The 27,947-nt window shown below is 36.4% G+C and overlaps 3 protein-coding genes across 3 annotated transcripts; 2 read left to right on the top strand and 1 right to left on the bottom strand.

Moving 5' to 3' along the window:
• Window positions 1–1,056: 1,056 nt before the first annotated feature.
• Window positions 1,057–10,356, bottom strand: LOC107038748 (hepatocyte growth factor-regulated tyrosine kinase substrate). Its single transcript, XM_015258003.1, has 6 exons — window positions 10,123–10,356; window positions 9,960–10,044; window positions 7,598–8,137; window positions 6,090–6,165; window positions 3,902–4,075; window positions 1,057–2,641 (listed from the first exon to the last, which is right to left on the bottom strand). The coding sequence occupies exons 1-6, from the start codon at window positions 10,157–10,159 to the stop codon at window positions 1,235–1,237; spliced, it is 2,319 nt and encodes a 772-aa protein (XP_015113489.1). The 5' UTR covers window positions 10,160–10,356; the 3' UTR covers window positions 1,057–1,234.
• A 3,331-nt stretch (window positions 10,357–13,687) lies between these two features.
• LOC107038720 (tctex1 domain-containing protein 3-like) lies at window positions 13,688–15,132 on the top strand. Its single transcript, XM_015257975.1, has 3 exons — window positions 13,688–13,882; window positions 13,956–14,152; window positions 14,967–15,132. The coding sequence occupies exons 1-3, from the start codon at window positions 13,688–13,690 to the stop codon at window positions 15,130–15,132; spliced, it is 558 nt and encodes a 185-aa protein (XP_015113461.1).
• Window positions 15,133–16,903: 1,771 nt separating this feature from the next.
• LOC107038719 lies at window positions 16,904–27,571 on the top strand. Its single transcript, XM_015257974.2, has 3 exons — window positions 16,904–17,286; window positions 17,453–17,848; window positions 25,335–27,571. Exons 1-3 carry the CDS (start codon window positions 17,269–17,271, stop codon window positions 27,192–27,194), a joined length of 2,274 nt encoding a protein of 757 aa, XP_015113460.1. The 5' UTR covers window positions 16,904–17,268; the 3' UTR covers window positions 27,195–27,571.
• Window positions 27,572–27,947: the final 376 nt, after the last annotated feature.

Here is a 27,947-nt window from a genome sequence, read left to right as displayed (position 1 = left end):
TGAAATATATTCATCGAAACTCATCTTCAACGTATTCTGTTTTACCCCTTCAACGCTGCAATGTTTTTGGTTATTCGAGAGACGTACACGGACGAAAAAATTTAATAGAAAAACCTATCGAATTCGTTAGAAAATTCTATTGAATTGTCCTATTAGTTTTTGGCCGATTCTACTAAAATGTTCAATAGAAAATATTCAGTAGAAAAAGTCAATAGAATTCAATTTTTCTGTATAACTTATTCTATTCAGATATTTTCTATAGAATTTCCGGGGCTCAAATTTTCTAAGTTTTTTCGTTTGATTTTCTTGATGAGAAGAAAAGAAAAATAGAATGAAAAAAACTTTGAATAGAATGAAAACTTTGAAAAATTTGAATCGAGCAAATTCTAAAGAAAATATATGAAAATAATAAGTTATATAGAAAAATCGAATTCTGTTGACTTTTTCTATTGAATGGTTTCTATTGAACATGTCAACAGAATCAGCCAAAAACTAATAGAAAGTTTAACAGAAATTTAATAGAATTTTCTAACGAATTCGATAGGTTTTTCTGTTAACTATTTTCGTGCGCGTAACAATATGTATTATAGTACATCTGCATCACGAATTAAACTTTCTCATTATTATAATTCTAAGATTATCAATTTTGTGATTGGTCCCAATGCTCATTAACATTTAGTTTGGATCAAGAAAAAAATTGGAGAAATAATATAACAACGTTCGTTAATTTGTCACAGCTGCAACGTTTCGTTAAATATTTTAGCTTCTTCGGGCCCTGGGAAAAAATTCAATAACAAAGTAAAATCTGTTTCAAGATTATGTCGACACACTGGATGAAAAGTGATGAATATTGAATAATCTCTATGAGCCATTGAGTTATAAATCTCAACTCAGACATATTTCTCTTCACTTTGTTAATACTTTTCGCTAAAAAATAAAAAAGTACTTTGGAAATTTCAGAGGCGGTGACCCTTGTCTACATGTGACGAAATCGTTCGCTGACACTTTTTTAGCTAAAAAAACCGAATAATTTTCTCTATCGACGAATAAAAATGATTCAACTGACTGATATACGTTTATTCAATTTTGTTTACATCCTTACAATATTTTTTATTCGGATCCTTACAGTATATATGAAAAATAATAACCAGAGAGAATTATGAATCGCCGAGAGATACAGTAATATAAACAACTACATTCACGTGATGAAAACAGGTAAAATGGATAAATGGTATCAATCGAATGAAATCAGCGGTTCAGCGGAGTTGTCTTCGGCTTTGGGCGCAGGTTCAGTGGTTGTGGATGGCTCGACGGGTGGTGGTGCCACAGGCTGCTGATAGGGTATTTGTTGAGTCGTCTGACTAGGAATGGGCATTTGCTGTGGAATTCCTTGTGGTCCAGGTGGTCCTTGCGACCCAGGGGGATGTTGAGGCATGCTAGGCACCCCTTGACTCATTCCCATCTGCCCAGGAGGTCTCATGGGCCCTTGATTACCTGGTAACGGAGGGATTTGTGTCATCTGTTGGGTCTGCCCCGCCCCATGATTCATGTGAACCCCTGGAATCCCCTGGGACTGAGGCAATCCCATCTGATGCCCTGGAATCTGTGGCATTGGGGGAACATTCGCCATCTGTGGCATCATTCCAGGTGGTCCCATGTTCTCCCTGGGTGGAATCATCCCTTCGGAGCCTCCAGGCTGCTGTGGTAACCCCTGAGGCTGGTCTGACTGGCTTCCAGGCATGTTTGGCATCATGTGAGGGGGAAGGTGGTTGGGGGGCATCTGGGGCATTCCATAGGGCATCCCTGGCATGCTCTGCATGGGATAATTGCCCATCGGTGGTGGACCATATGTGTAGACCCCCTGATTCGTTGGGGACATTGGGTACGTGCCACCAGGTGGATAATGCATGTGACGAATTGGGGAGCCCTGGGATGGCCCCATGTAGTTAGGCACTGGCTGGTAGTTCCCCATTATGTACTGCTGCTTCTGCTGCTCCTGGCGCATCTGCAATTCCCTCTCTCGTTCCTGGATCTTCTGGAGAGCCAGCTCGCGTTGGTACTGCAGGTACTCCTGCTTCTTCTTCCTCATTATGTCCAACTTCTGGGCCATCTGGAGCTGCTTCATCCTCTCGATTTCCTCGGCCTCCCTGCGCAGTCTGTCTCTGTGCTCCTCACGGAGGGCGTCCAGGGCTGCTCGAGCGTCCTTCACCTGGGCGAGTTTGTCCTGAAGGCCCTCGTAACCGACTCGGGTGTCGTCGTGCTCCTGGATGTATTTCAGGAGCTTTGAGTGCATCGTTGTTATCTTCATGAAGAGATCCTGGAAGAAACTGTCGTTGGAGATCGAGCGCCCTCGGGAGGAGTTGCTCTTCATGCGGTTCACGAAGATCTCGACCTGGGACCGCAGGTGGGTAACGAACTCGTCCATTTGGGTGTCGACTTCACCGTTCTGCTGTTTAGCGACCACCAGGCGCTGCGGCATTGGACTACTGATGTTCGGGGCTGACGGGGACGTGACATCTGGACGGATTATTGGGTGGTCTTCGAGCTTTGAGGAACGGTTCTCCCAGTATTTTCGGTTCATGTATTTTACGAGCTCTGAGTCGACTGCTTCGTCATCTTGGAGTTTTGAGGGGCTCGGACCCTGGGGGGAAAATTGAGGGCTGAATTGTTGGAGACTAGAGTGGTGAAGCCTCATTGGTTTGTTTTCAAAGGAAAGGTGAGGGGCTTGTTTTGAGATAAATTGTGAGACAATTACCGAATTTAATGAATAAATTATATAGAAACATTGAGCGAATTCGGGAGAAAATTCTGTTGGATTTCTATTGAACTTTTGTTGAAAATTGTATTTGTTTTTGGCTGACTGTAGTGAAGAAGTCCGCATTTTTAATAGAAAAAGTCCAATTGGAACAATTTGATAAAAAAGTCAGTAGAATTTCATCTTTCTACACAATTTTTTATATTGAGACGTCTTCAATAGAAATGCTTAGACATGAATTTGCTTAATTTTTTCAACTTTATTTTCTATCTCTTTCAAAAAAAAAAAGAAACAAAAAAGCTTAGAAATTGCGAGTTGAGAACCGACAGAATATCTCAGTAGAATCATTGAGAGTTTCGATTTAAAAAACACATAGATGAGCTGCAGAATTTTTCAATAGAATCGGCCTAAAACTCAGAAAGTTCAATAAAAATCCAATAGAATTTCCTAACGAAATCGCGAAATTTTCCCATGAAATTTTTTCGTACGTGCAACATTGCCCTCAGAATTGTCCTCTAAAATCGTTAACTATGATTTGAAGTTTAGTGAGATTTTGAATATTGATTTCATCTCTTGGGTTTCATGTTTGCAGTTATGTCTAGAATAAATGATCTTATAAAAAAAAAATTCATGACAAATGATTTGATGAAAGATGTCCCAGGAAATTATCTTTTGAAATCTTTTACCATTGAAATACTTAATTATCAAACAAGATTTTAAATATCGAATTGATCTCTTATGTTCGATCTTTTCATGAAGGATTTCTTCTTATTCGTTTGTAATCATCTCCCGAATGAGTTGTATTTTTATTGCAAACGATTTTATAAAGGGTGCCTCCAGAACTTTTTTTTTGAAATTATTGACTGTTAAAATACTTCATTATTAAACAAGATTTGAAATATTGAATTGATCTGTTATGATTAATCTTTTCATGAAGGATTTCTTCCTATTCATTTGTAATCATCTCCCGAACGACTTATTCTGAAGATAATTGCGTAATTATAGATAGTTAATGTCAACTTATTTCTTTTCATTTGATTATGGAATTGCAATCAAATTGAAATTCACTGCACGATTCAGAGAAAATCCACGATGAAAATAAATTCCGTAATAATGTGCAACTCCAGAAATAGAAAAATTACTCACTGGTGATGGAGGTGGAGAGTAAGTCCTAGCCACAGGTGCAGTATTATTTTTATACAAATTAGTCACTCTCTTCTTCTCCTTCTCTTTCTCCTCAGCCTCACTCTGACTCAATGCCAATGCCAACTGGAACTCCTCCTCTTCCTGAAGCTCTTCCGCTGACTTCCGGGGTGGGACCTGGCAAACCATCGTCATAAAATCATCAATTAACACGCATAAAACCAATACATTCGGCATTCGCTAACGACCCGAGTAAATGAGAGAAAAAAAATGCAATTGAATTCTACCTCTGACACCGAAGACGCCATTTTCCAATACTAATTCAATTACATGTATGAACTGTTCGAACAGTGAATGAATAAACTAGAGATTGCAGTAATAGAACCATCAGAATAATAGTTGATCATACATTTTTGGAGTAAATTATTTCAGAAAGGAATGTCAGAGAACTTCATCTGTAAGTTAATAAATCGTCGCCGAGAAGATTCTCTCGAATAATTTTCGTAGAATCATTCATCGCCAAGATCATCATCATTCATCATCATGTGATAAGTCGACTCTGAGATTTCTAATAATTCAGAAGCGAAGTGGCAAAACGGTACAAGGCAATTTTGACTATTGGCCGGTTTTCAATGAATATCTCGGAATCTAAGGAAGATAACAAAATTTTTTTTATAACGTTTTTTGTAGAGCCGATTGAGATCTACAACAAACGTAATCACGAAAATTTCACTATCGCTCTTACATTCGGAAATATTCCACGTCGCTACTGAATTGATCATACAATTTTAGAAAAAATTATTCCAGAAAAAAATGTGAGATTTTATCCACCGATCAATAAATCGATTTCGAGAAACTTCTCTCGAATTGCTTGCGCAGAATCATTCATCACCAATTGCTCACCAAGATCATCATCATTTATTACCTAGTGATCAGTCAACTGACATTTTTAATAATTTTTTTTTTTTCGTAGAGTAAGACGGCCCATGGTAACGTAGATAAAAATCAGAAGAGAGAAGTGGGAGAGGCAAGGCGAACGAATGGAGAGCCTATAAGATCGTAATGGTAGTAGGAAAGAAATACGAATTTAAAAAAGTGCTAAAATTTCGAAGTAAAGAAGAGGATTAAAACCTACAATAAATCTCGAAAAATGAGCAAAAAATAAGTAAAAATTCCATGTCCAATATGAAAATTATCGTCAATGCCAGGCCTTTGTAATAAATAATTTATGATTCTACGTGCTCCAAATGACGTATCATGTCGAAAAACTTGTGCCTAACGAGAGACTACTCTTTAACGAAATAATTGAAGAAAGAATTTAAGGCCCGGGTGTACTATCTTTTGAATGCTATCTGGATTTTTTTATCTTTCGTAGTCCAAAATTGTCAACTGAGTGGTATATCATGTAGAAATTCCCAAAAATTGTGATAGAATGATTTTAAAAAAATGTAAATAATTCTGAACTTTTTCAAGAGCGTTTTTAATTGAGATTCAGAATGAGTTGAAAAAAGTGGAAATTACAAATATCTGATTCGCTGTGGCAAATTATCTATTAACTGTCATTTTCCATGGTGGATAACAAAACACTAACTCCTCATGGGAAGTGACAGCTAGGCATCTCAATTTTCAAAACAGTGGTATGTAGTCATCTGCCATTTTTATGTGATAAAAATGTGATTGAAAAATTCTCCAAAATATTACAACTTTTTTCAAAGCGCCTTTTCCGTAATAAATGTCTGTGCAGTGTGGAAAAAGATTTACGAGATCAGTCTTCCCCCCGCATGATATTGGGTGACAGGCCGCCATTTGTCACCGTAAATCAGATACATTTTTCAATTTCTTGTTATTCAACTTATTCTGAATATAAATTAAAAATGCTCTTTGAAAAAATTAAGAAATTTTTCTACTTTTTTTTATTATTCATTTATAATTTTTAAAAACTTCTGCATGATGCAGGACTTAATTGGCAATTTCAGATGACGAAAGATGAAAAAAAACATCGAGATAGCGTTCGAAAGATAGTACACCCGGGGCTTGAATAAATTCCTTACATTTATCAAAGTTGGAATTTATATTAAAAAATCAATGATGAATAATTCATTTTTTGAGCATTTCGAATTTGTTTTTCGCCGTTACACTCAATGGTTCAACTGGAATTTATTTCTACTACTTGAATACCCTTTTTGTTTACCTGTTGTTGCTGGGCCAGAGAGCTGCTCAAGTATTCCACTGGTAGATCAGTCTCCTTTGAATTAGCTGAACTGGGTCTGGAAGGAAAATTAAATGAATTATCAATCAACTGAACGAATTGATTGGTTATCTCAATGACCATTTAGAGAACAAGTGGACACAATTAATGAATCGAAATGGATTTATTGACTCATTAATGAATTAATAGCTGAATCTATTGATAAATTAGTGGATAGATTTATAAATGCATGAATGGATGAATAATTGGATATATAAATTAGATTTATAGATGGATGAATGGATTTCTCAGTGGATTCATTAATCTTTCCGTTGATTAAGGGCAGAATATACTGAAATTTCGAAATCGGTGGTGACTTCAGTGTTAAGGCCCGGGTGTGCTATCTTTCGAATGTTATCTGCATTTTTTTTGTCTTTCGTAATCCAAAATTGTCAATTGAGTGGTACATCATGTAGAAATTCCCAAAAATTATGATAGAATGATAAAAAAAATAGAAAAAATTCTGAACTTTTTCAAAAAGCGTTTTTAATTGGAAAAATGCTAATTATATATTTATTTAATATAATAATAATAATATTATAATTAAAAAATATATCTAGAAAAATATTTGATATGTATACTTTCATTTTTTATCAATATTTTTCAAAATAATTATATTATTATATTATTTATATGGAATATAAGCATATTATATATATAATATCATCAAATTTTTCAAGTTCTTCTCCACATCCCATTAAAATTCTAATTATCTCCAAAAGTGAATCGTTTTAAAAATTGTCGACAAAAAATATGTCATTCTTTTTTAATAGGGAAAACGATCCTTGAAGAGAAGTATGGACCATAAATAAATATTAATCATCTATGCAGCAGTTAGCTTAGCTTAACTGGAGGGCCATGAATTAAGGGTGCCAAGTGAATTTGAAAAAAGATTCAAAAAAAATTTTTCTTTCCCTCCATCATTGGAGAAATATGTATTCATCCATCCGACGAAATTTCAAACCCGCAACCGGAACTAGACATCGAGAAAATAAATGCGGAAAATCATCTATTTCGCCTGACGAACCTCGAGAAAGCATGGGATCAAATGGGTACAGCGGGTTGAAATATCTTTCTTATTCACCCCGGTACTCCATTGTTTTTTGTCGCCATCACATTGAACACATCATTCCCCATATCTTCAAATTTTTTCAAATTTTTCTTGAGTTCCTAGGGGGTTGAAACGTTCAATTTAATCAAAACTCCATAAGAGGCCGTGTATAAGACTGATTTTGTTTATTTAATTTCTCGATATCCATAAGTTCTAAAATTTTAAAATTGTCACCGATGTTCACCATCTGTCTAATAATATTAATTAAAAAAATTATAACTTTGTTGGTGAATGTCAATTTTCAAGGTCATCGCCAAATTCACTGGGCACCCTTAAATGCGCGCGCGGAGCGCGCGCCCTTTCCCTTGTCAGTGAAGTAATCCGAAATTCAGTAATTTACCTATTAACGTTCTCGTAACAAGCATCACAAACTCTCACTTCCTTCTCAATCCCAAACTTCGGCAAAGTCGAAGTTTTGTTCGAGCATTGCCCACAAAAAACTTGTCCACATGCCCTGCAGTGATGCTTCCTCTGGACCATCCCAAAGCCGACTCTGCACCTGTGGCAGACCTCACCATCCGCCCACTCAGGTGCTGTATCAGCACTGAACATGGCGTCACTCTCCTTCAACTGAGGAAACACGTATCCCTCAGCCTTCATAATGCTCATAGTATCCTTGACAGCAGTGTACTTGGGACTGTTCCTGAATGCAAACGCCCAGGCCTGAATCAACTCGAGGGTTTTCAGCTTCACGTTCTCGTGGGTTGTCGTCTTCACCAACTCCTTCAGTTGTTCCATGTACTGCTTCGTGCCAATTTCATCGTGAATCAGGGCACCGCAGTTTTTCACACACGACTCGAGGACCAGGAGGCCGTAGTAGGCGACGTGGGGGTTTGCGTTTGTTATTTTCTTCTTTATTTGGACCAGCGCTGCTTTCGGCCTGAGTGCAGTGGTAATGGTTTGGGTTATTTCATTTCATTGCATTTAGAGAAAAAAGTGTAGTTTCCAGTAAAAAGGCTTCAGAATTCTGAGGTAATAAAGTTTAGCAGACAAATAAATTCTGGAAGCAAGCGAAATTTTCATTTTTAGAAAAGAAAATTTCCTTCAACGTCATAGAATAAAGTTATAATTCTCAGTAATTTTTACTTCAATGTAGTATAATTGTACTGAAGATTGAGACGCGTTTTTTGCTTTATTCAGAGGAAATCTTAATTTAGAGTTCGCAACGATTGGGGTCCTGAAAAAATACCCTTGGGGTTCTTGAATAGATGATGTATCCTGTTCTGAAATTAATCTACTCCTCTTTATACTTTCTTTGCTATTCAATTCCAGCGAGAAAAAAATCTTTAAAATGAGTAAAATTTTCACTTATTGTGAAAAATTTTTCGCTCAACATTGTAGAATAATAGTTCTAATTCTCATTAATTTTTTTGTAATGTCGTATATTTGTACGGAAAATTTAATTGAAGCACAATTTCGTTTATATAAAAAAATTCTTGGTTTTAGAAATCAGAATTGTTAGATTCTTAAAATAAAAACCGTGCGGTTTTTGAATTATTTTTCCTGTTCTGAAATTAATCTACTGTTTTTCACATTTTCTTTCCAATTCGAAGTGAACTCGTTTAATAAGGTTTTAAAAATAAAAATACATGAAATGCATTACAAAAATGCATAAAATACACAGAATCAAAAACGATTTTAGAAAACGATTGCATATCATCTACCACTTTTATTGAATGAATGTTGAATTGTTCTAGAATTTTATCTCTTTCGAATATCTATATCCTTTATGAATATAACGGTCCTCGATTTAACAACCTGTCTGTATTAAAATAGTAATAAGCATCTTAAGCATCATTGTGATGTCATGATGCAGGTGTTTATTTAGTTGAAATTCAATGCAATTCAATTTATCGTTCATAAGGATTTCATTTAATTTCAATTTCTTATTTGTTCACGAATTTTCAAACAATAAGTATCTAATAGAATAGATGACTTTATTTCCTTGATGCTACTATTACAGTTTTACATCTACACAAGCCATAGAAAAATATCTCCAGTAAAACTCCAATAAATTGTGGTTTTATATCAATAATGCGTAATGAAAAATGATAATATCACAATATCACAGCTTAAGCAGTTCAGTATCTAATATTTTCCGTCCAATTTTCATATTTCATCCTTCTTCTTCAATGAAAAAATTTCATACAAGACCCCAAATTTATAAAAAGGTGAACCCCAGAGAAATTTAATTAAAAACTAATAAAATTTAATTTTAGTTTCTTACTTTTTCATGAATTTTTAAACAAAAGTATCTAATACTTTCCGCCCAATTTTCATATTTCATCATTTTCTTCAATAAACAAATTTTGTAAAACCCTTCAAATTTACAAAAACGTAAATCCCAGAAAAATTGAGAAAAAAAATTAGAGAATCGAAAAAATTGCATTTTCAAAGCTTCCATTCGGAAGCAAAACCAAAAATTAATTGTAATTTCTAGATTTTTCATGAATTTTCAAGCAGAAAAAAAGGTATCAAATATTTTCCATCTAATTTTCATATCTCATCATTTTTTCTTCAATAGAAAAATTTCATAAACCCCTCCAAATTTATGAAGAGCTGAACCCCAGCAGTTTTTGGAAGAATAATTAATAAATCTTCATGAATTCCCTTTGATCATTTTACAGGGTCAAATTTGTTTTGGGGGCTCGGGATTTAATGCAAGTGGGAGTGATACCCGTTTGAGTGATTCATTTACTCACTGTATATCACCTGCTCTTATCGCATCACAAATTTGTAATATCGTGGGCCAATCTGGATCCAAATGCAAGTGACTCGTGGCTTTATCTGCATTAAAAACGTGAACGAACAATGAGTAAAAGCAAACGTCGAGATATCTTGACACTATGACGTTCGATTACTCACCAAGCAATTTGTCGAAATTCGATGCACTCCGGAACATCTCTGATGAAACTTCTTTCGCCAAAAAATTTCTCACTTCGACGGAGAGATGGAAAATCACTCACTGAAACTCACTGTCACGAGAATTGTTCAGACTCATAAGATATGAGGGGTGAAACGTTTTGAACTCTGAATTGTCAGAGCTGATTTTGCTGATTGTGTCGACCTGCTGATCAACACATTACCACAGACAAGAGTTTCGTGTCCGTGAGGAAGACACTTCTCGATACACCCGACGATATTTTCGTCACTTCCGGGGGATCTGATGCTCAATTGACTCAACTCCCGCGGAGGTTTGAATCAGTGGGATTACGCGTTTGAGTCAGTGAAGGTCTGCTTTCATCATTGAAAATTGTGGAAATTGTTCATTTTCATCGCGAAATTTCTGTATTATTTTTCAAGTGAATTTTTTCAAGTAAAGATGAAGGGATAATTAAATTCAACAGGACGAATTTTTGAGTTTATTGGATTTTCTGGGGTTTCAACTTCCGAAAAAATACGAAATGTCCATGAGTGAGTTTTGGTTAAATTTATTATGACATTTTGGAGTCGAGGTGCCATGGGGATTTTACTGGGGGGTTTTTGAAAAATTCGATTGCGCTGTTTCGCTTTTTTTATCATAGGTGACGGGAGTGATTCATTCAGTTTACCAGTCCTTTCATTCCTTGACATCAATACTGTACTGAATTTAAAGTATTATCTCGATAACACAGGGTGCAGTATGAGTTTCATATTGTATAGCATGAGGCAGCACGGAGGATGGGACAAAATGGACACTTAATATTTTTCATCACGCTGTGACGAAAAGTGAACTTTTCGGCACGCTCCGCGTGCCTAAAAGTCCAATTTCCGCCACATTGTGATGAAAAATATTGTTCGTAACTCGTGAAAAAATGTTTTTTAGCTCATGGGATTATATCACTCGCCTTCGGCTCTTTTTTGCACACTTTTTTGCACTCGTTACGAAATATACTATTTCACGAGTTACGAATAATATTTTTCATCACAATGCGCCGGAAAGTGGACTTTTAGGCACGCGGAGCGTGCCGAAAAGTTCACTTTTCGTCACAGCGTGATGAAAAAGTTTTTTTCGGCCTAATGACGAAATATACTATTTTAGCTCGTGGGATTATGTCGGCTCGTGCTATAAACCTCCCACGAGCCAAAAAACACTTTTCCCACGAGTATCGAACGATATTTTTCATCACAATGTGTGGAAAAGGGACGTTTTAGGCACGCGAAGCGTGTCTAAAACGGTTTGGAGTCAATGACTCCAAAACCGTAATTACAAAAAAGTTGAAATTTTGGCTCACAGTTGGTACCAATGAGATACAAATCTGTGCTAAATCTCAGCCTGATCGGTTGAGTCGTTCCTGAGATATAGCGATTTCTCAAAAATCGTTTTGCGCAATACCTCAGGAACGGCTTGTTTTCAGTTTATCGTAATGAACTATTGAATCGTAGCAAGTTTAATTTTCGTTTGAGTCTTGACAATTTTACGTAACAAAATCAAATGATTATTTATGTAGAAAAAGAAAAATATGCCCTTAAGTTTATAGTCAATCGACGTATGATGTAATGAACGGTAATAATTAATTTGAATTTCACCTGAAAATTGAAATGAAATGCATCGCAACACAGGTGCTTCACCGAAGCTGAATTTATTCACAGTGCGACTGCCAATTTAGTATATTTTATGATACGAGTGCGTAAAATAGAATATTGTGCTACAAGTGCGTAAAGAAACACTTTTTCGCACGCATGCGTAACACATCCTATTTTTTGTGATACCTGCACGGAGAGAAATGTTCAGTGAAAATTACGGAACTCACAATTCACTCACCGATTACAGAGTCGACTTAGAAAATTTAAGTGATGGTATCGTAATTTTTCATAGGAGATTCAGATCAAAATTACGGAACGCTCCGGGAAAATTCCGTGACAGTTCCGTAAAATTTCTCACAACCACATTTCGCTCCGGAATTACGGAAAAGATACGTAATTTTTATTGAATATTTCTTTCCGTGTGCCAAATTCACTGTTCGGAACGATAGTGGGGATGAAGTGGTTGTTTTTTGTGTACGAAGTGCGTAAAGTTCAAGGTCGTGCGTAACGTGAATTTCGAATAAGCTTCGCGTAAGCTTCGCTTTACGCACGAGAATTTACTTTACGCACGACCTCTGAACTTTACGCATGCCGTGCGTAAAACGCATTTTACACAAAATAATTTTTTTTTTAAGTGAACTTTTCAGGCAGGTATCACAAAAAAGTGTCTTACTGTCTTATGTACTCATGTACACCGAAGGCAAGTGCTACCCTCTCAAGGATCAAAGAACACTTTTCCCACGAGTATCGAATTCTATTTTTCATCGCGATGTGTGGAAAGCGGAATTTTGCGCACGCGGAGCGTGCGAAAGTGTAGGTTTCGCTCCGCGTGCACAAAAGCCCACTTTACGCACAAATGATGAAAATTACATTCAAACATTCTCAACAAACAAAAATCCCATCTTTTAGTATATTGTGTTACTAGTGCGTAAAGTTCCACTTTTTCACATGCACGAGACACATCCTATTTTTTGTGATACCTGCCGAGTTCACTGTTCGGAACGGTAGTGGGGGTAATGTCGTTGTTTTTGTGCACAAGTGCGTAAAGTGAACTTTACGCACGCCGTGCGGAAAACAACCGCTTTACGCACACTAAACCGTTTCGAAAAGTGCACTTTTGAGGCAGGTATCACAAAATAGTATATTTCAGCACGTGTGGGGCAATTTCGTCTTTAACGTGTGTGGGGTTTACAGCATGAGCCGAAGGCGAGTGATGTAACCACACACGTTAAGGACGAAATTTCCCAACAAGTACTGAACAAAATTTTATGTCACGAAGCCTGAAACCGGCTGAATTAGACACGAGACGCGAAGCGTCGAGTGTGTAATCCAGGCGGTTTCAGGCATGAGTGGCATAAAAATATTTTCAAATAATTACGAAATCGACGTGTAAATATCTCCACATCCCATAATTAATTAAAAATGGAATTTGACATTTTAACTTTAAATCCTCGATTACTCGTTCAATGAGCGCGGCGTCGCCCATTTTCGTTTTTCTGTATTTTAACGTGTTTTTCGATGCTTAAAAATTCCGAAAAAATTAAACTTTCTAGTTCAATCCTTTTATTAAGCGTTGGCGTTGTCTGTTTCATCCTCGAGAAATTTGTTTACCTAAAAAACAAAAGGAAACTTCGGACGGACAAAATAGCGGCGCCGCACGGCCCGGTGCGAGCGGGTCTCCGTTCACCGCTCGAGCGACAGTGTTGCTACATTCACTGTCACACTTGAAGTGCGCGCATAGCGCTAAGCGCCAAAGTGGCAACAGCGCGCTCGGTTTAACGGAGCGGCGCAGCGCTAACCAAATCGGATGAAGGCTGGCTGCCGAGCGCGAGTGATCGAGAGTTAAAGCCTCAAATAATTTTTTTTAATTGGATAAACACTGACGGAACGTAAAATTATGATTTGGAAAAATTACTGTAAATTTATGAGACACCCCAGACATGTTTCGCCCGTTTCAGCACGCCAGACTGACCCTTCCCGGCTGTCACTGACCTCAGGGGGTAAGAGGCCCTCTAGAAGGGATTCGATATCTCGAGCTGGGATTGGAAGCAGCACTGTATCCCTTGTGGGTCTACCCAGAGCCAGCATAGCCTTCAAGACTGGGAAGGGGGGCTTCAAGGTAGCCACCTGCGGTCTGAATAATTTGGGGGGTTTTGGGGGAAAACGTAGTGCTCATGCATTATTTGTGACAGGTTCCACGGTACCAGAATACTTATCAGCTAGAGTCTCCGAATCCTTTCAAAGCCGACGCGGTTGACAAGATTCTTGAGAATGTGGTGAAGACTACGCTGACGGATGTTAAAGTGTATGACTCCAAGGGGTGCATGAAACTTTGTCAGGATATGGCGATGGAAATTCGGAAGCAAATTTTTAAGAAGGACTTTATGCGGTAGGGGATACGACTTTCATACTCTAAATCGCTGGAGTTGTTGCGTTCTTCATTCATTTATTTGTTCATTCGGACATTCATTTATTTATTCATTTATTCATTGAAATCCCTGTACCTGAATCAAATGCGTCTGTCAGAAGATATCATTAGAGATTCATCTTCACATGAATCTGTCTCGGACGAAATTAATAAGCAGGAAACTGTTTTTTTATATAGCATAGCTATTGTCCTCTGTTAAAAAATAGGTGAAACATTTTCACTCAAAATAGAATTTCATTAAATCAATGATTGCATGAAATCATGGAAATCTCTATGGAATCACGTGAAATCAGCAATCACTGCCTCCCCGCATTACCAAATGAATGCCCTCTCGGCTTGTCCTGGGCTGTTGCGATAGGGTTTTTTTACTCCCGTGTAGAATTAATTTTAACGCATTTTTCAAAGTGAAAAAAATCTCAGAAATGGCACAAATTTCGTTAAATTTGATTTCAACGATCTTGAATCATCAAAGAGAATTTATTTTATTCTCCGGTCTTTCCCAAATTAAACCTACGATTTTGTTAATTATTCATTCATGTAAAAAGGAAATCATTTTAATATGACAAAATATTGTTTTGTCATTTTTTCTGTAGCTAAAAAAATTCTCAACCAAAAATTCTCTTTCATATATTTCTCCTAGAATTAATAAGTATCGGGAGTATTGGATATAATTCAACGAGATGTAAAGAATCAATTGTTCTTTCGAGTTACTCCTTTGAAACTGATTCAACTTGCAGGTAACAAATAGCCAAGTGATTATAATTCGCCATTTCAGCTACAAATACATTGTAACCGTGACAATAATCCAAAAGAGTGGCCAAGGAATCCACACAGGACTTGGCTTCATCTGGGATGCCGAAAAGGACAGTTATTCAACATTCGTTCACGAGACTCTAGAATACTACGCAATCGCAATTGTTGCTGGAGTTTACTACGACTAGTCACAAATTACCTGAAAAGAAGAACTAAAAATAAAAAATGAAAACAAGCATTCTTTTGACAAAATTCTTTTTTTTAATTGCTCGCATCTTAATTACACGATATACTTTTTTAATTCTACTGAAATTGCAGCACATCAACACGTATGAAAAAATTTAAAAATTGAAAAACCTAGTGAATTGACTAGACAATTTTATTGAATTTCTATTGAAGTTTCAATCCGTTTTTGGCCGATTCCGTTGAAATGTTTAAGGGGAGGTTCACCCCGGGAAAAAAACTGTTATCGTTTTTCGAAAAATGAAACTTGAACCGTGAATTTCAGGCTGTTCCCCACTTCTTCTAAATCTGATATTTTTTTCCAAAAATTCCGAAATTTTCTGATCGAAATGATCTTTGAAAAATGTGCGCTCGTGTGCTACACAGACGGAAAGAAAATAAAAAACAAAAAGTTAATGCTACGAAAAACGATTTTACATGGTTTGATCTTGAAATTGCAATTTTCATTTATTATTTATTTATTAGTTATTTTTATTTACGAAACCTACTTCATTATTCCGTATTAACATCGTAATACGCAAAGACCGTGAGAAATCAAATTTCGAAGGATAAATTTTTATGTTTTTCATTTGTGTTTTGACTCTGGGGCAGATGAGCTCACATTTTTCAAAGAAGATTTCGATCGGAAATTTTCTGAATTTTCCGAAAAAAATATCAGACTTAGGGAAAAAAGTAGAGAACAGGCTGAAATCAACGTTTGAATTTTTATTTTCCGAATTTCACAATGAAGTTAAAGTGGAGGAACAAAATGACCACCATTTTTGAAAAATTCAAAAAAATTTCGATTAAAACTATGCACGGAGAGAAATGTTCAGTAAAAATTACGGAACGCTCTGGAAAAAATCCGTAACAGTTCCGTAAAATTTCCTACAACCACATTTCGCTCCGAAATTACGGAAAAGAGACGTAATTTTCTTTTTATATTCCTCTCCGTGTGTTCTAAATTTTTTCTAAACATTTTTCAACACGTTAAATAAGAGTGCAGAATTTCGAGCCTAAAGTGTTTAATCACGCGGAGCGCCTCTAACTAAACCGCAGGATCTCTGCTAACCGATAAATCTTCGTTTCTTTGAGGGAAGAAATTTCTGTTCGATGGTGTGGAATTAAGTAAATTCCCTTTTAGAATCAAATAAATGATTTATTTCATTCAAGTAAAATTTATTTAATTATCTACATTGATTTTTTGTTCGATATTTATCTCGAATTTGCAAGTCCATGCAACTCGATGCCCACTCAGAGATCCCCCAAAAATTATGAAATTGAATCGAAAAAAAAGGAAAAAAAAAGCTAAACATTTTGAAAGAGCGTTTTTAATTAACATTGAGGAATATTGAGTTCAATACAGAAGCCATGAATAATGTATAATTACCGTGGCAAATGGTCTGTCAGAAATTTATAATCTTATTTAAAAGAAGAGGATGGGAGGTGAAAACGCTAGTGAAGACGTAAAACAAAGAAACCTTTTGTAACATCAAAGAAATAAATCAATTGAATTGAATTGGACATCTAAAAAACCCCCCGTTCCCACATTCACCATGACATCATCGATATTCCTGCAATCTCAATTGTCTCATCACGAAAAAAAATCAAAATCCCGAAGATTGACTTTTCAAGGGGAACCAACGATTCACGTAGTCGCGCATGCGCCCCGCCACTTGTTCAATGCCACTGGCTCATAACACGTATGCGCGATGTGACGATTGTATTCCTTGGTATTCCTCACAACACATCGACAGTGTCTCATCTCCTCTCCCCACATATTTTTCTAAATAATCTTCAATCCCCGGAGCATTCACCCCCAGAATCCTCCCTCAACGGCAATAACTCGAAAAACCCCCGTACCGTCGTGAGCAATTGTTGACTGACTAAACTTATTCAAAAAATCTCCAGTGTTGACAAGGAAAATAATTTCGTAAATAAAATAAAACATGGGGATGAGTGACACTGAGTGCTGAAGATATTGGCATTTCCCTCGTTTCGTGGAGGATTCATCAGGGTTATGAACCAGGGATCCAAGATCATTGTTTTAGGGACTTATTTTATGATTGTTGGACCTCTCACTGAGAGTTATTGTCACCACAATGTCGGAGAAATGTAAGGTATGTGTCTTCATTCCTCGAATATTTCACGAATCATTCGTTTATCTGATGATAACAAAAAATTCTGAGGATAAAAAACTGATGAAAAATCGATCCAAATGCTGTCCATCACATTTCCCCCCAGTTTTTACGCTCCGACATTTATCTATTCATTGTTTATCGACAGGAGTGTGGCTGTGTCTGTGCGAGGTGCACGACGAATGACCACAGACACAGTGACGTTCATCTCCATGCGGAAATTGAACACCTGAGACAGAGTTTGATGGAAAAAGACAGTCACATTGTTAAGATGGAGACCCAATTTTTTAATGAGGCTGATAAATTTCCTAATGGGGAATTGGCGTCTATGAGGGAGGAACTACGCACGTGGGAGGACAAGTACTCGAGGCTCTATGAGGCACACAAGAGAGTGCAAAAGGTCAATCAAAATCTTGAGGACAAGTTGTTGAGGATTGTGGATAAATGTGAGACTGAAAAAGGTGCCTTCACCAAGGATATTGCGACACTGTCACATCGATTGGCTGATGCTAATTACAGGATTCACCGATTGTCGCAGGATAATGTGAGTTTCTTAAATTAATGTTGATGGAGGGGATTTGATTTTAGGGGGGATTAGGTGAAGTTTTAGTTTGTGAGTGGGAATTTTTGATGATGGGAATGGGGTTGGGAGATTAGTTGGAGTATTCGTGGGTTTGGAGAAAGGGGATGGGGCGATTGGACAGGATAAATTCCACATGCACGTGCAATTGATGTAGAGAGCACGAGGGAGAGTAATAAGGTAGATAGGTTTTTTACGAGGGAGAGGAGAGGTGAGGCAGTGGAAGTAAATAGGCACTTTTTACTTTTTTTCAAGTATTTAAGTAGGAGAGGGTAGGGTAAAATGGACACTTTAGACTTTTTTAAAATTGTGGGCATCCACATGAAAAGGGCCCACTTTGACGGTATTGGAGTTATGTATGTTCTGATAATCTTGATCAGATTTCTCACATTTTCAGCCCAAATTCAACCCCATAGAATGAAAACTGACGTCAGTATAGTCGATCAAAAAACAGTTTAACATTGGTTTAAATGGGAGAAGTGGAGAGAAAAACGTGTATACTTGGAAACTAGATGCGACAAAGTGGGCCCTTTTCACGTGGACGTACACAATTATTCATAACTCAGAAACAAATTTATCAATAGAGCTCAGTTTAGGCTCATCACAAAGGGAAAGAATTGTTCTTTGTTTTGAAAAAAAAAAAATTAAACTTCATCAACATTTCAACCCATCACTAATATTTTTTAAAACGTCAAAAGTGTCCATTTTACCCCAACCTCCCCTAGTATAAATATTAAATTTTGGAGACAAAAATCAAAAATGAATGGTGAGTGGAGGTTGACTCAATTGACAGTCTAGTATTATTGATAATAATAATTAATTTAGAAATGGTAAAATAACACGGAGCCTTTATGAGAGAATGAATTTTCCGAGGTTAGCACGTATGGAAAAATTCAATGGAAAACCTTAGCGAATTCTCTAGAAACTCTGTGGAGATTCTATTAAATTTCTAGAGAATTCTCGTTAAAATTCTATTTGTTTTTTGCGCAGATTCTATGAGATATTTGATAGGAAAAAGTCAATAGATTTCGATTTTTCTGTTTTAATTGTTCTCTTAAGATATTGTCTATTAAAACTATTGGGCACGGATTCTCTGAGTTTTTTCCGCTATATTTTGTTTTGCATTGCAAGATCCGAATGAAAAAAAAAACAAAAGAAAATAAGTAAACAGACATTTTTACTTTTTTTCAAATGTTAAAATATTATAAACATGACTCAAATTTGGAAGATAAAAATCTCAAATAAACTCTGAATGGAATTTGATCTGGATAAAAACATTCTGGTTGAGTTCGTGCTCAATTGGCATTGTAGTATTATCGATAATAATTAATTTAGGAGTGGCAAAATACCACCGAGTCTTATGAGAAAGTGAATTTTCCGAGGTTAGAGAGAAGATTAGAGTGTAGAAAAAATCTGAAAAAATCAAAACAGAATAAGCAAATGGACACTTTTTACTTTTTTTTTAATGTTAAAGTAGTATAAACATGACTTAAATTTTGAAGACAAAAATTTGAAATAAATTCTAAATGGAAATTGATATGAATAAAAACATTCTGATTGAGTTCATGGCTAATTCTCTGGTCAAGTATTATTGATAATAATTAAGTTACAAATGGCAAAATAACACAGGTTCTTATGCGAAAATGAATTTTCCGAGGTTAAAAAAATGACTAAAATGTCGAAAACGTCTAAAAAACAAAAGAAAATGAATGAAAATTCTGTCTAATACGAATATTATCGTCAGTATCAAACTTTTGTGATAAATAATTTGCTTCTGGGTACTTCGAACGTACAGAATGCCCTTCTCAAACGAGAAACTATTGCTCACAAAAATAATGGGAGAGAGAATTTGACGGATTAATTTCTTACTCTCATCAAAGTTCGAATTCATATAAGAAATTATCCATAATGAATCTTTTTTTTTTAACATTTTATAATTTATTTTCCTCGTACTCAACAACTTACGTAGCGTTTAGATCTACTACTCTAATGATTCACAGAATTGTTAAGGAAATGGGATGATTTTTTGTTCATGGAATGTACAATTTTCCCCCTCTGTGACGAGGCCTCGACTGAACCCAATTGGGAAATTTATTTGAAAGTTTTGAACTTTGAGAAAAAATCACTTTGTCTATTTTTCCTTATTTGAATTTTCAGAACTGGGGTACTAAATTTTCTGTTACTAGTTTGTAGTCATACATATTTCTGAGCTAATCAATCTTTCAGTTTGAATTTTTAAAAGATGAAAATTCAACTTTTTCCCGTCGAGAAATGATGAGTTTCATTTTGGGAATGTGGAGAAAAGTTTGATCGGAATGGGATTAAATGATTAGTTGAAGTATTCGTAAGTAGTTTGAAAATTGGGGATCCGATAAGTTAGGATAGGTGGTACATGAACGTGCAATTGAGATAAGGAGTACGAGGAAAAATTAATAAGCGTAGATAGGTAATTGTTTTTTCCCAGGAAGAAGTATTCCTGGCATTTGGAGAATGGAATTATCAGAACGAGTGTAAATGACGTTTGTTATCAGTTTATATTCATAACAGATTGTGAATATATTCAATATTGTTGTTTGAATTCCTTGCAAAAATTGGGAAATCCTCTGAACTTTCAAATTATTGAAATTCAATTTTTATCCATCCAGACATATTATTGTGAAGTTTTGTTAATGTCGGGGGAAGTTTAATCGGGATAAGATTAAGTGATTAGTTGAAAGTTTCATGAGTAGGTGAAAAAATGAATTTTTGATAAGGCGATTAGTCGGGAGAAATTGTACATGAACGTGCAATTGAGATAGTGAGGGTGAGGAAAAATGAGCAAGCGGAGATAGATAATTGGTTTTTCCAAGGAAGAAGTGTTTCTAGCATTTAAAAAAGTATTTCCTGATAGTGACTGTAAAAGACGTTTTATTATCAGTTTACATTTATATAGATAGCGATTTTTATCACTCGTTTTGTTTGAATTTCTTGAAAATATTGGGAAGTTCTTTGAACTTTCAAATGATTAGAATTCCATTTTTATCCATCCAGGAATATTAACATATTCAGTTCGAGGGCAGAGGGCAGTTCGATCGGAATAGGATTAAGTGATTAGTTTAATTTTTGATGAGTGGGTTAAAAAATGAAGTTTCAATAAGGCGATTGATCAGGAAAAATTGTATATAAACGGGCAGTTGAGATGGAGGAAATAAACAAGCGTAAAAAGATAGTTTTTTTTTTCTGAGGAAGAACTATTTCTAGCATTTGGAGAACGGAATTGTCAGAACGAGTGTAAATGACGTTTTGTTTCAGTTTGTCGCAATCAGTTTGTATTTATACAGATTGCGAATTTTATCAATATTTTTGTTTGAATTCCTTGAAAAAATTGGGAAATCCCCTGAACTTTCGAATAATTGACACGGAGAGACATGTTCAGTAAAAATTACGGAACTCACAATTCACTCACCGATTACGAAATCGACTCGGCAAATTTAAGTGACGGTATCGTAATTTTTCACAGGAGATTCAGATAAAAATTACGGAACGCCCCGGAAAAATTCCGTGACAGTTCCGTAAAATTTCCTACAACCACATTTCGCTCCGGAATTGCGGAAAAGATACGTAAATTTTATTGAATATTTCTCTCCGTGTAGAATTCCATTTTCATCCATCCAGGAATATTAATATGAGGTTTTGTGAATGCTGAGGGCAGTTCGATCGGAATAGGATCAAGTGATTAGTTTAATTTTTTATGAGTAGGTTAAAAATGGAGTTTCAATAAGCCGACGGACCAGGATAAATTGTACAGGCACGTGCAATTGCGATAGGGGAAATAATAACAAGTGTAGATTGTTTTTTTTTCTGAGGAAAAAAGATTTCTAGCATTTGGAGAATGGAATTGTCAAAACAGCTATACATTATGTTTTGTTATCGGTTTATATTTATACAGATCGCAAATTTTACAACTTATTCGGGTGTGTTTTTTTGAAACGACTTTTTTTCTTTTCAATTTTGACGTGTTTCTTGGGAATTGAAATTTCGATAAAACAACTGAATCCTATCAGGCAAGGGGGTGAGGGGTTGGAGGTTATTTCAGTCCCCAAGAAGCACGTCAAAATCCGAAACAAAAAATTCGTTTCGAAGAAAGACACCTAGACAAGTTGGAAAAAAATCGCGCCAAGAAAATCGCTATAAGTAATTAGTTGAGTTTTCATGAAATTGAACATCAACTTACAATTGAGATAGAGGATAAATGAACACGCGTAGATAGATAATATTTTTCTGAAGAAGAAGTCTAGTATTTGGAGAACGGAATTATCAGAGCGAGTGTAAATGAAGTTTTCTTATCAGTTTATGCTTACACAGATTGCGAATTTTATCAATATTTCTGTTTGAATTTCTCGAAAACTTTGGGAAATTCTCTGAACTTTCAAACGACTGAAGTTGCATTTTTATTCATCCAGAAATATTAACATGAGATGAGGATTGTGAAGGAAAGCGAATAAGCATAGGTAGTCTTTTTTCGAGGAAGAGAATTGGTATATCTAGCATTTGGAAGAGAAAATCATTGAAACTAGTGCGAATGATGTTCTGTTATCAGTTTATATTCATACAGATTTCCAATCTGGTCATCACTTTACTCCGCATTTCTTGACAAAACGGAAAAATACTCGGAATTGTAAGGCGATGACAATTCCATTTTCACATTACATTTATTAGAGAATTTTTAGTATATCACATTCTCTTATCATCGAATAGATAGAAATGATTGGAATAATTTTAGTGGACTTTTAGACGAAGTGAAGAGCGCCAACCTGTTGTTGAAAGTACACGGATCATCGGAATTAATACAAACAAATTATTTTTATCAGTCGTTGTTTGAAATATGAGTGTCTCCGGAGAGATTGTCAGCCCGATAGGCGTTCGTTTTTATATTTTTAAAATCACAAATAATATTCTCAAAAGTAGAAATATGAGTTTTTAGAGAGTTTCAGGTGGCGCTTCATTGTAATGTTTAAATATAAATAATCACAGAAATAATTGAACTTTCATTTCTTCCGACAAAGAAGTGCGAAATAAAATGGATTCGAGTGAAATATAGAATTGTTTTTAATTCATGCAACTATTTAAGAGAGAATGAGACCAAGAAATAATGTCAGTTTTTTTCGAATTCTCGGGAATTCATTCAAGAGATAACAGAATTTAATATCAATAGCTACAAAAATTTCATTTCCCAATTTTCAGATATTCGGCAACAGCTGAACTGAGCGGAATCGATGTATCGATGTACTTTTCGCCTTTCAAAACTGGAGTAATACAGTCAAAATATTGCCCGGAAAAACTTCACTCTCTTATTATGACAACAAACCCACAAAGTTGACTTTAAAAACAAACCGCAGGCGTGCCTGTTCCGCAATTTCAAATATAAAACAACAATCGTCACGAAAACACGCGTTAATTTCCGCCAACTCCACTTTACGCAAATTCATGAAATTCCACATTTAACTGAACACTCAATAAAATTCCAAATGTTTGAACAGCAGGAAGGCGAGAATTCCCCAACTTACTTGCATTTTCAATTAATTGAGAATCAAGAATATCTTTATACGGACGAAAAAATTTAATAGAAAAACCTATCGAATTTGTTAGAAAATTCTGTTGAATTTCTATTGAACTGTTCTATTAGTTTTTGGCCGATTCCCTTGAAATGTTCAATAGAAAATATTCAGTAGAAAAAGTCAGTAGAATTCAATTTTTTCATATAACTTATTCTATTGAGATATTTTCTATAGAATTTCCTCGGACCAAATTTTCTAAGTTTTTTCATTTGATTTTCTTCATGAGAAGAAAAGAAAAATAGAATGAAAAAAACTTAGAAAATTTGAGTGGAGCAAATTCTATAGAAAATATATGAAAAGAATAAGTTATATAGAAAAATCGAATTCTGTTGACTTTTTCTATTGAATGTTTTCTATTGAACATGTCAATAGAATCAGCCAAAAAACAATAGAAAGTTTAATAGAAAATCAATAGAATTTTCTAATGAATTCGATAGGTTTTCCTATTAAATTTTTTCGTGCGTGTACCTGAATTTTCCTCATTTTTATTCATTCTTCTGGAATAATTGAATTGAAATTTGCAGTACCCATTAATTTTTTCACTTAATTGTGAATTTTCAACTAAGAAATTCCTTGAAATTCCAGTGGGACTGTCACATAATACCAATTTCCGAGAAATGTACGGAAAATAACAGCAAAAATTGTTTAACAGTGTAGTAGGAAAACTGATTTCACGATTGTGACCCTTATTCTGACCCTTATGACCCTGATTTTGAACCTCGCGACCCTTTTTCTGACCCTTATTTTGACCCTTGTGACCCTTAATTGTGCACTAAGAGAAAAACAAACACGTCAAACAAGTCTTGTTTGGGCCAACAAAATCGCTAGTTGAAAATTGCCAAAAAAGAATTCGTTTGGTTCGAATTTGAAAGTGTCAAACATGAATAATTGTTCTGCTTTCGACAGTAACGAAATATTTGGCTCAAGAGGCGGATAATTCACACCAGACGGTGTCTTTTCAAAATGAAAATATCTCATATAGAGGAAAATTTATCGATAAATATTTTATCCCTAAGTTACAAGATTGCTATCATATCATTATTATTGTTTCATTTAAGAGTTCATTTCTTGTCTGTGATTATTAGACAGCCGAAATAAAAAACTACTATCCCTTGTTTCGCTTAAACGAAGTTTTTTCGGGAGCAAAATACGTATGGGAGTATCGAATAACAAAGGAGTAGTGCTAGAAATGACATTTCTTGCGTGCACAGAGAATGCAATTTTTTTTTACCTACTAAGTCTATTTTTCCAACAAAAATGTCTCATTCCGGCGCACTCTCTGCATATTTGGCACAAAAAAATCCTTTTTTGATAATTTTCAAAAAACTATTTTCTTGGCACACGTAAGACTTGTTTGAGAACTTTGTCGTTTTTCTCTCAGTGTAGAGTCATAATTTCGAGTACCAAATTTTTATTACCAAAAGTGGATTTGGATTTTTATAATATAGAGAAATAGCACTGAAATTGACAGATTCCATTGATTTTCCTTGAAATTTGGATTTTTCAATGACGAAATTGCTTGAAATTTCAGTGGAACCGTCCCTTAACCCCTCACGCATGGCATCGACCCATGAAAACATGAATGACTCTCTTTGAAAATGATTATTTCCAAAGCTATATAATCTAACTGAACCAAACAAATAAAAACTAAAAAAGGAATACTGTAGCTCCAATTGCATATCATTTTCACAATTTTCCGTTGATTAGAACTCACTACATTCTACTCGTATTGAAGTACTCCACGCTTGGAAACAAAAGGGCCCCGTACGTGAGGGGTTACCGAAGATTTCCCCAAAGTATATCCTCATTGCCGCCCAAAAATTTCTAACAGTCTCCAAAAATTCTCCTTCCAGGCGGAATACCGTAACGACGTGACGCTGGCAATCCAGCTCCTCCAGTGCAAACCCTCGAACTTCGTGGGCCAGAAGTACGACTCCCTACCAACAGAAGTCCAAGCCAAAGTGAAGACCTACATCGCCCAGAAGCGGAGATCGAGTGACGTCTCCCCACCAGACGTAAAAAGCATAACAGTGCCAATTTCCACTTTCCCCCCGACAGCGATGGTCTACAACATCAGCAAGCCGAGCCCCACCGAGAAGTACAGCGACGACGAGAGTGACGACGGCAAGCCCCCCGTGGACATAGTCTCAGCCTCGATAATGGCCAAAGTCCTGGAGGACCGCGAGAAGGAGAGAATTTTCGCGAAACACTGTGACACCTGCGTCTGCCACAAAATGGTCCTCATGGTGGACTCTGAGTGTCAAACCACCCTGATGTTCACCGAGGACAGCTACAAGAAGCCCTCGCTGAACGGTTACACCTGCCTCCGTCAAGTCCAGCCCCAAAAGCCGAGCCAAATCCCCCAGGCCTCGGTCCAATCGAAAATTCTCCTCGAGAGATCCCAAAAGTCCATCACAAACAAATCAAAACAACAGAATAAATCCAAAAAGCTGGACCTCCCGGAGATGAAGCCCCAGGCAACGTCACCAATGGTCACCAGACGCCCCGAAAACCTGGACCTGACGAACGCCAATGCCCTCCAGAGCCCAGTGGACATAATAAACGACAGAATCTGGAAGAACACGTGGTCCAACAAGACGAAGCTGGGTGTCAACAACAGGTCTGAGGACCCCTTGAAACTCCCCAGATGCAGTCGACCAGGGGACATAGACCTGGACGTGATAAACGAGAGAATCTGGAAGAAAAATTCCCCGAACAACAATCAGCACCAGAATGTAACACTGATAGAGGTGACGAACGCTGTGAACCTGAATCAGACAGTCGGCCAGTCGCCAGGTGTGGCTGCAAGCCCCAGTTTCAGTAGTGACAGTTCAGCAGTGATGATCTCGAGTTCAGAACCCTCCAGCAGCTCCAGCGACCTCATCCAATCCAAGAGTGACAAGAGAAGGATTTTCAATGGTAATACGACGAATAATACAGCGAGAAATTGCCTGATGAGGGTCAGCCAGGCCTCGAAGAACATTCTGCTGGACAATGCGAGGGGGAACTATCAGACTGTAGTTTACACGAGCCCTGAGAGCCTCAGTGGCAGTCCCAATGCCAGTAATTTATCGAATACAACAGCTCTAGTTCATAATAATCCGCTGAAGAGTCGATCACCGTCGACTAGCAGTGACGAGGCATTTCCAATTCTTCCAAATGACTCGCCTACACAATTGCACAGTGTACAGAGGGTGGCTGAGTGGGTACAGTCCTCTGTAACAAGTTCACAGGGTAAAAAGGGGAGCGATGGGGGGGTGGGGGGGAGCAAGGGTCATACGTTGATCAATATGCCGGGGTTTGATGATAAGTTCAATGGGGATAATAGGAATCCAAGTGTACCAGTGGTGCAGGGAACCAATAGTTTACATTCACTTACGTTCAATAATACTGGGAATGATCGAATTGGAGATCAGGGGATTGAGATACCAGAGAAATTGGAGGATGATTCGACACAGGTCAAAGACCTCATTTCGTTTGATTCGAATAATGAGGAGGAGGGGGAGGAGGAGATTAAGGCTGATGGGGACTATCAGGAGATCAAGATTACCAAGGAAATGGAAGAAACTTACCTCAAACTCGCTGCGAGTCTTGATCCAGTCTCGTTGAGTCTTTCTACTTGTGTTAATCCGGATATCACTATTGAGAAGTATAGGAAGGATGTTAAGAGGCTTCATCCGATGAAGATGAGTGATAAAACTGGGGGGACATAGCAAGTGTGAAGGGGGAGTCGAGAAATTTTTTGTTTGGTTTCGTTTTCAGTTGCATGAAAGCTTTTGAAAGTATTTTTGAATGGAATTCCTGGTGAGGAAGGCAAGGATACACGCCAGGTCTTTGAGGTATCCCAAAGCAGTACCATACAAATGTTAATCCCTATGGATTTGTGGAAGAAATTCTAAGTTACTTAATTTACTGCATTCTTATGGGTTATCGAGGTGTTCTATCCTCATGTGTTGTTGATGAAGGCAACAATGAGTGTTTGAATCAAATGAAAAAGTATTTGTTAACCAATTGTTGGAATCAAACAAGAAATGATATCACGAAATTTGCATTTTTTAAAGTTGAATAGCGCAGAAACTGGGTATTAGAAAATTTTCAAAAAAAGCACCCTATTCGGAATTTATCAATTTACCACACTGAGAGAAAACGCACTCACGAAAAAATTTAATTGAAAAACCTAGCGAATTTGCTAGTCAATAGTATTGAACTTTCTATTAGTTTTTGGCCGATTCTATTGTAACGTTCAATAAAAAATATTCTACAGAAAAAGTCAATAGAAGTTGATTTATCTATACAATCATTTGCCAAAGTTTTTGCATCCTATGTATTTTGTTTCAGAACTCTAATAAACGACTGAACAACTCATTTTATTGAGATATTTTCTATAGAATTTCCTCGGCTGAAATTTTCTATTGAGATATTTTCTATAAAATGTCCTCTGCTCACATTTTCCGAGTTTTTTTGTT

This window comes from Diachasma alloeum, unplaced genomic scaffold (genome assembly GCF_001412515.2).
Source record: "Diachasma alloeum isolate Michigan unplaced genomic scaffold, Dall2.0 Dall_scaffold_00288, whole genome shotgun sequence".
Lineage (NCBI taxonomy): Eukaryota > Metazoa > Arthropoda > Insecta > Hymenoptera > Braconidae > Diachasma > Diachasma alloeum.
The sequence above is the reverse complement of the archived record's forward strand: the minus strand, read 5'-3'. Positions and strand labels throughout refer to the sequence as shown.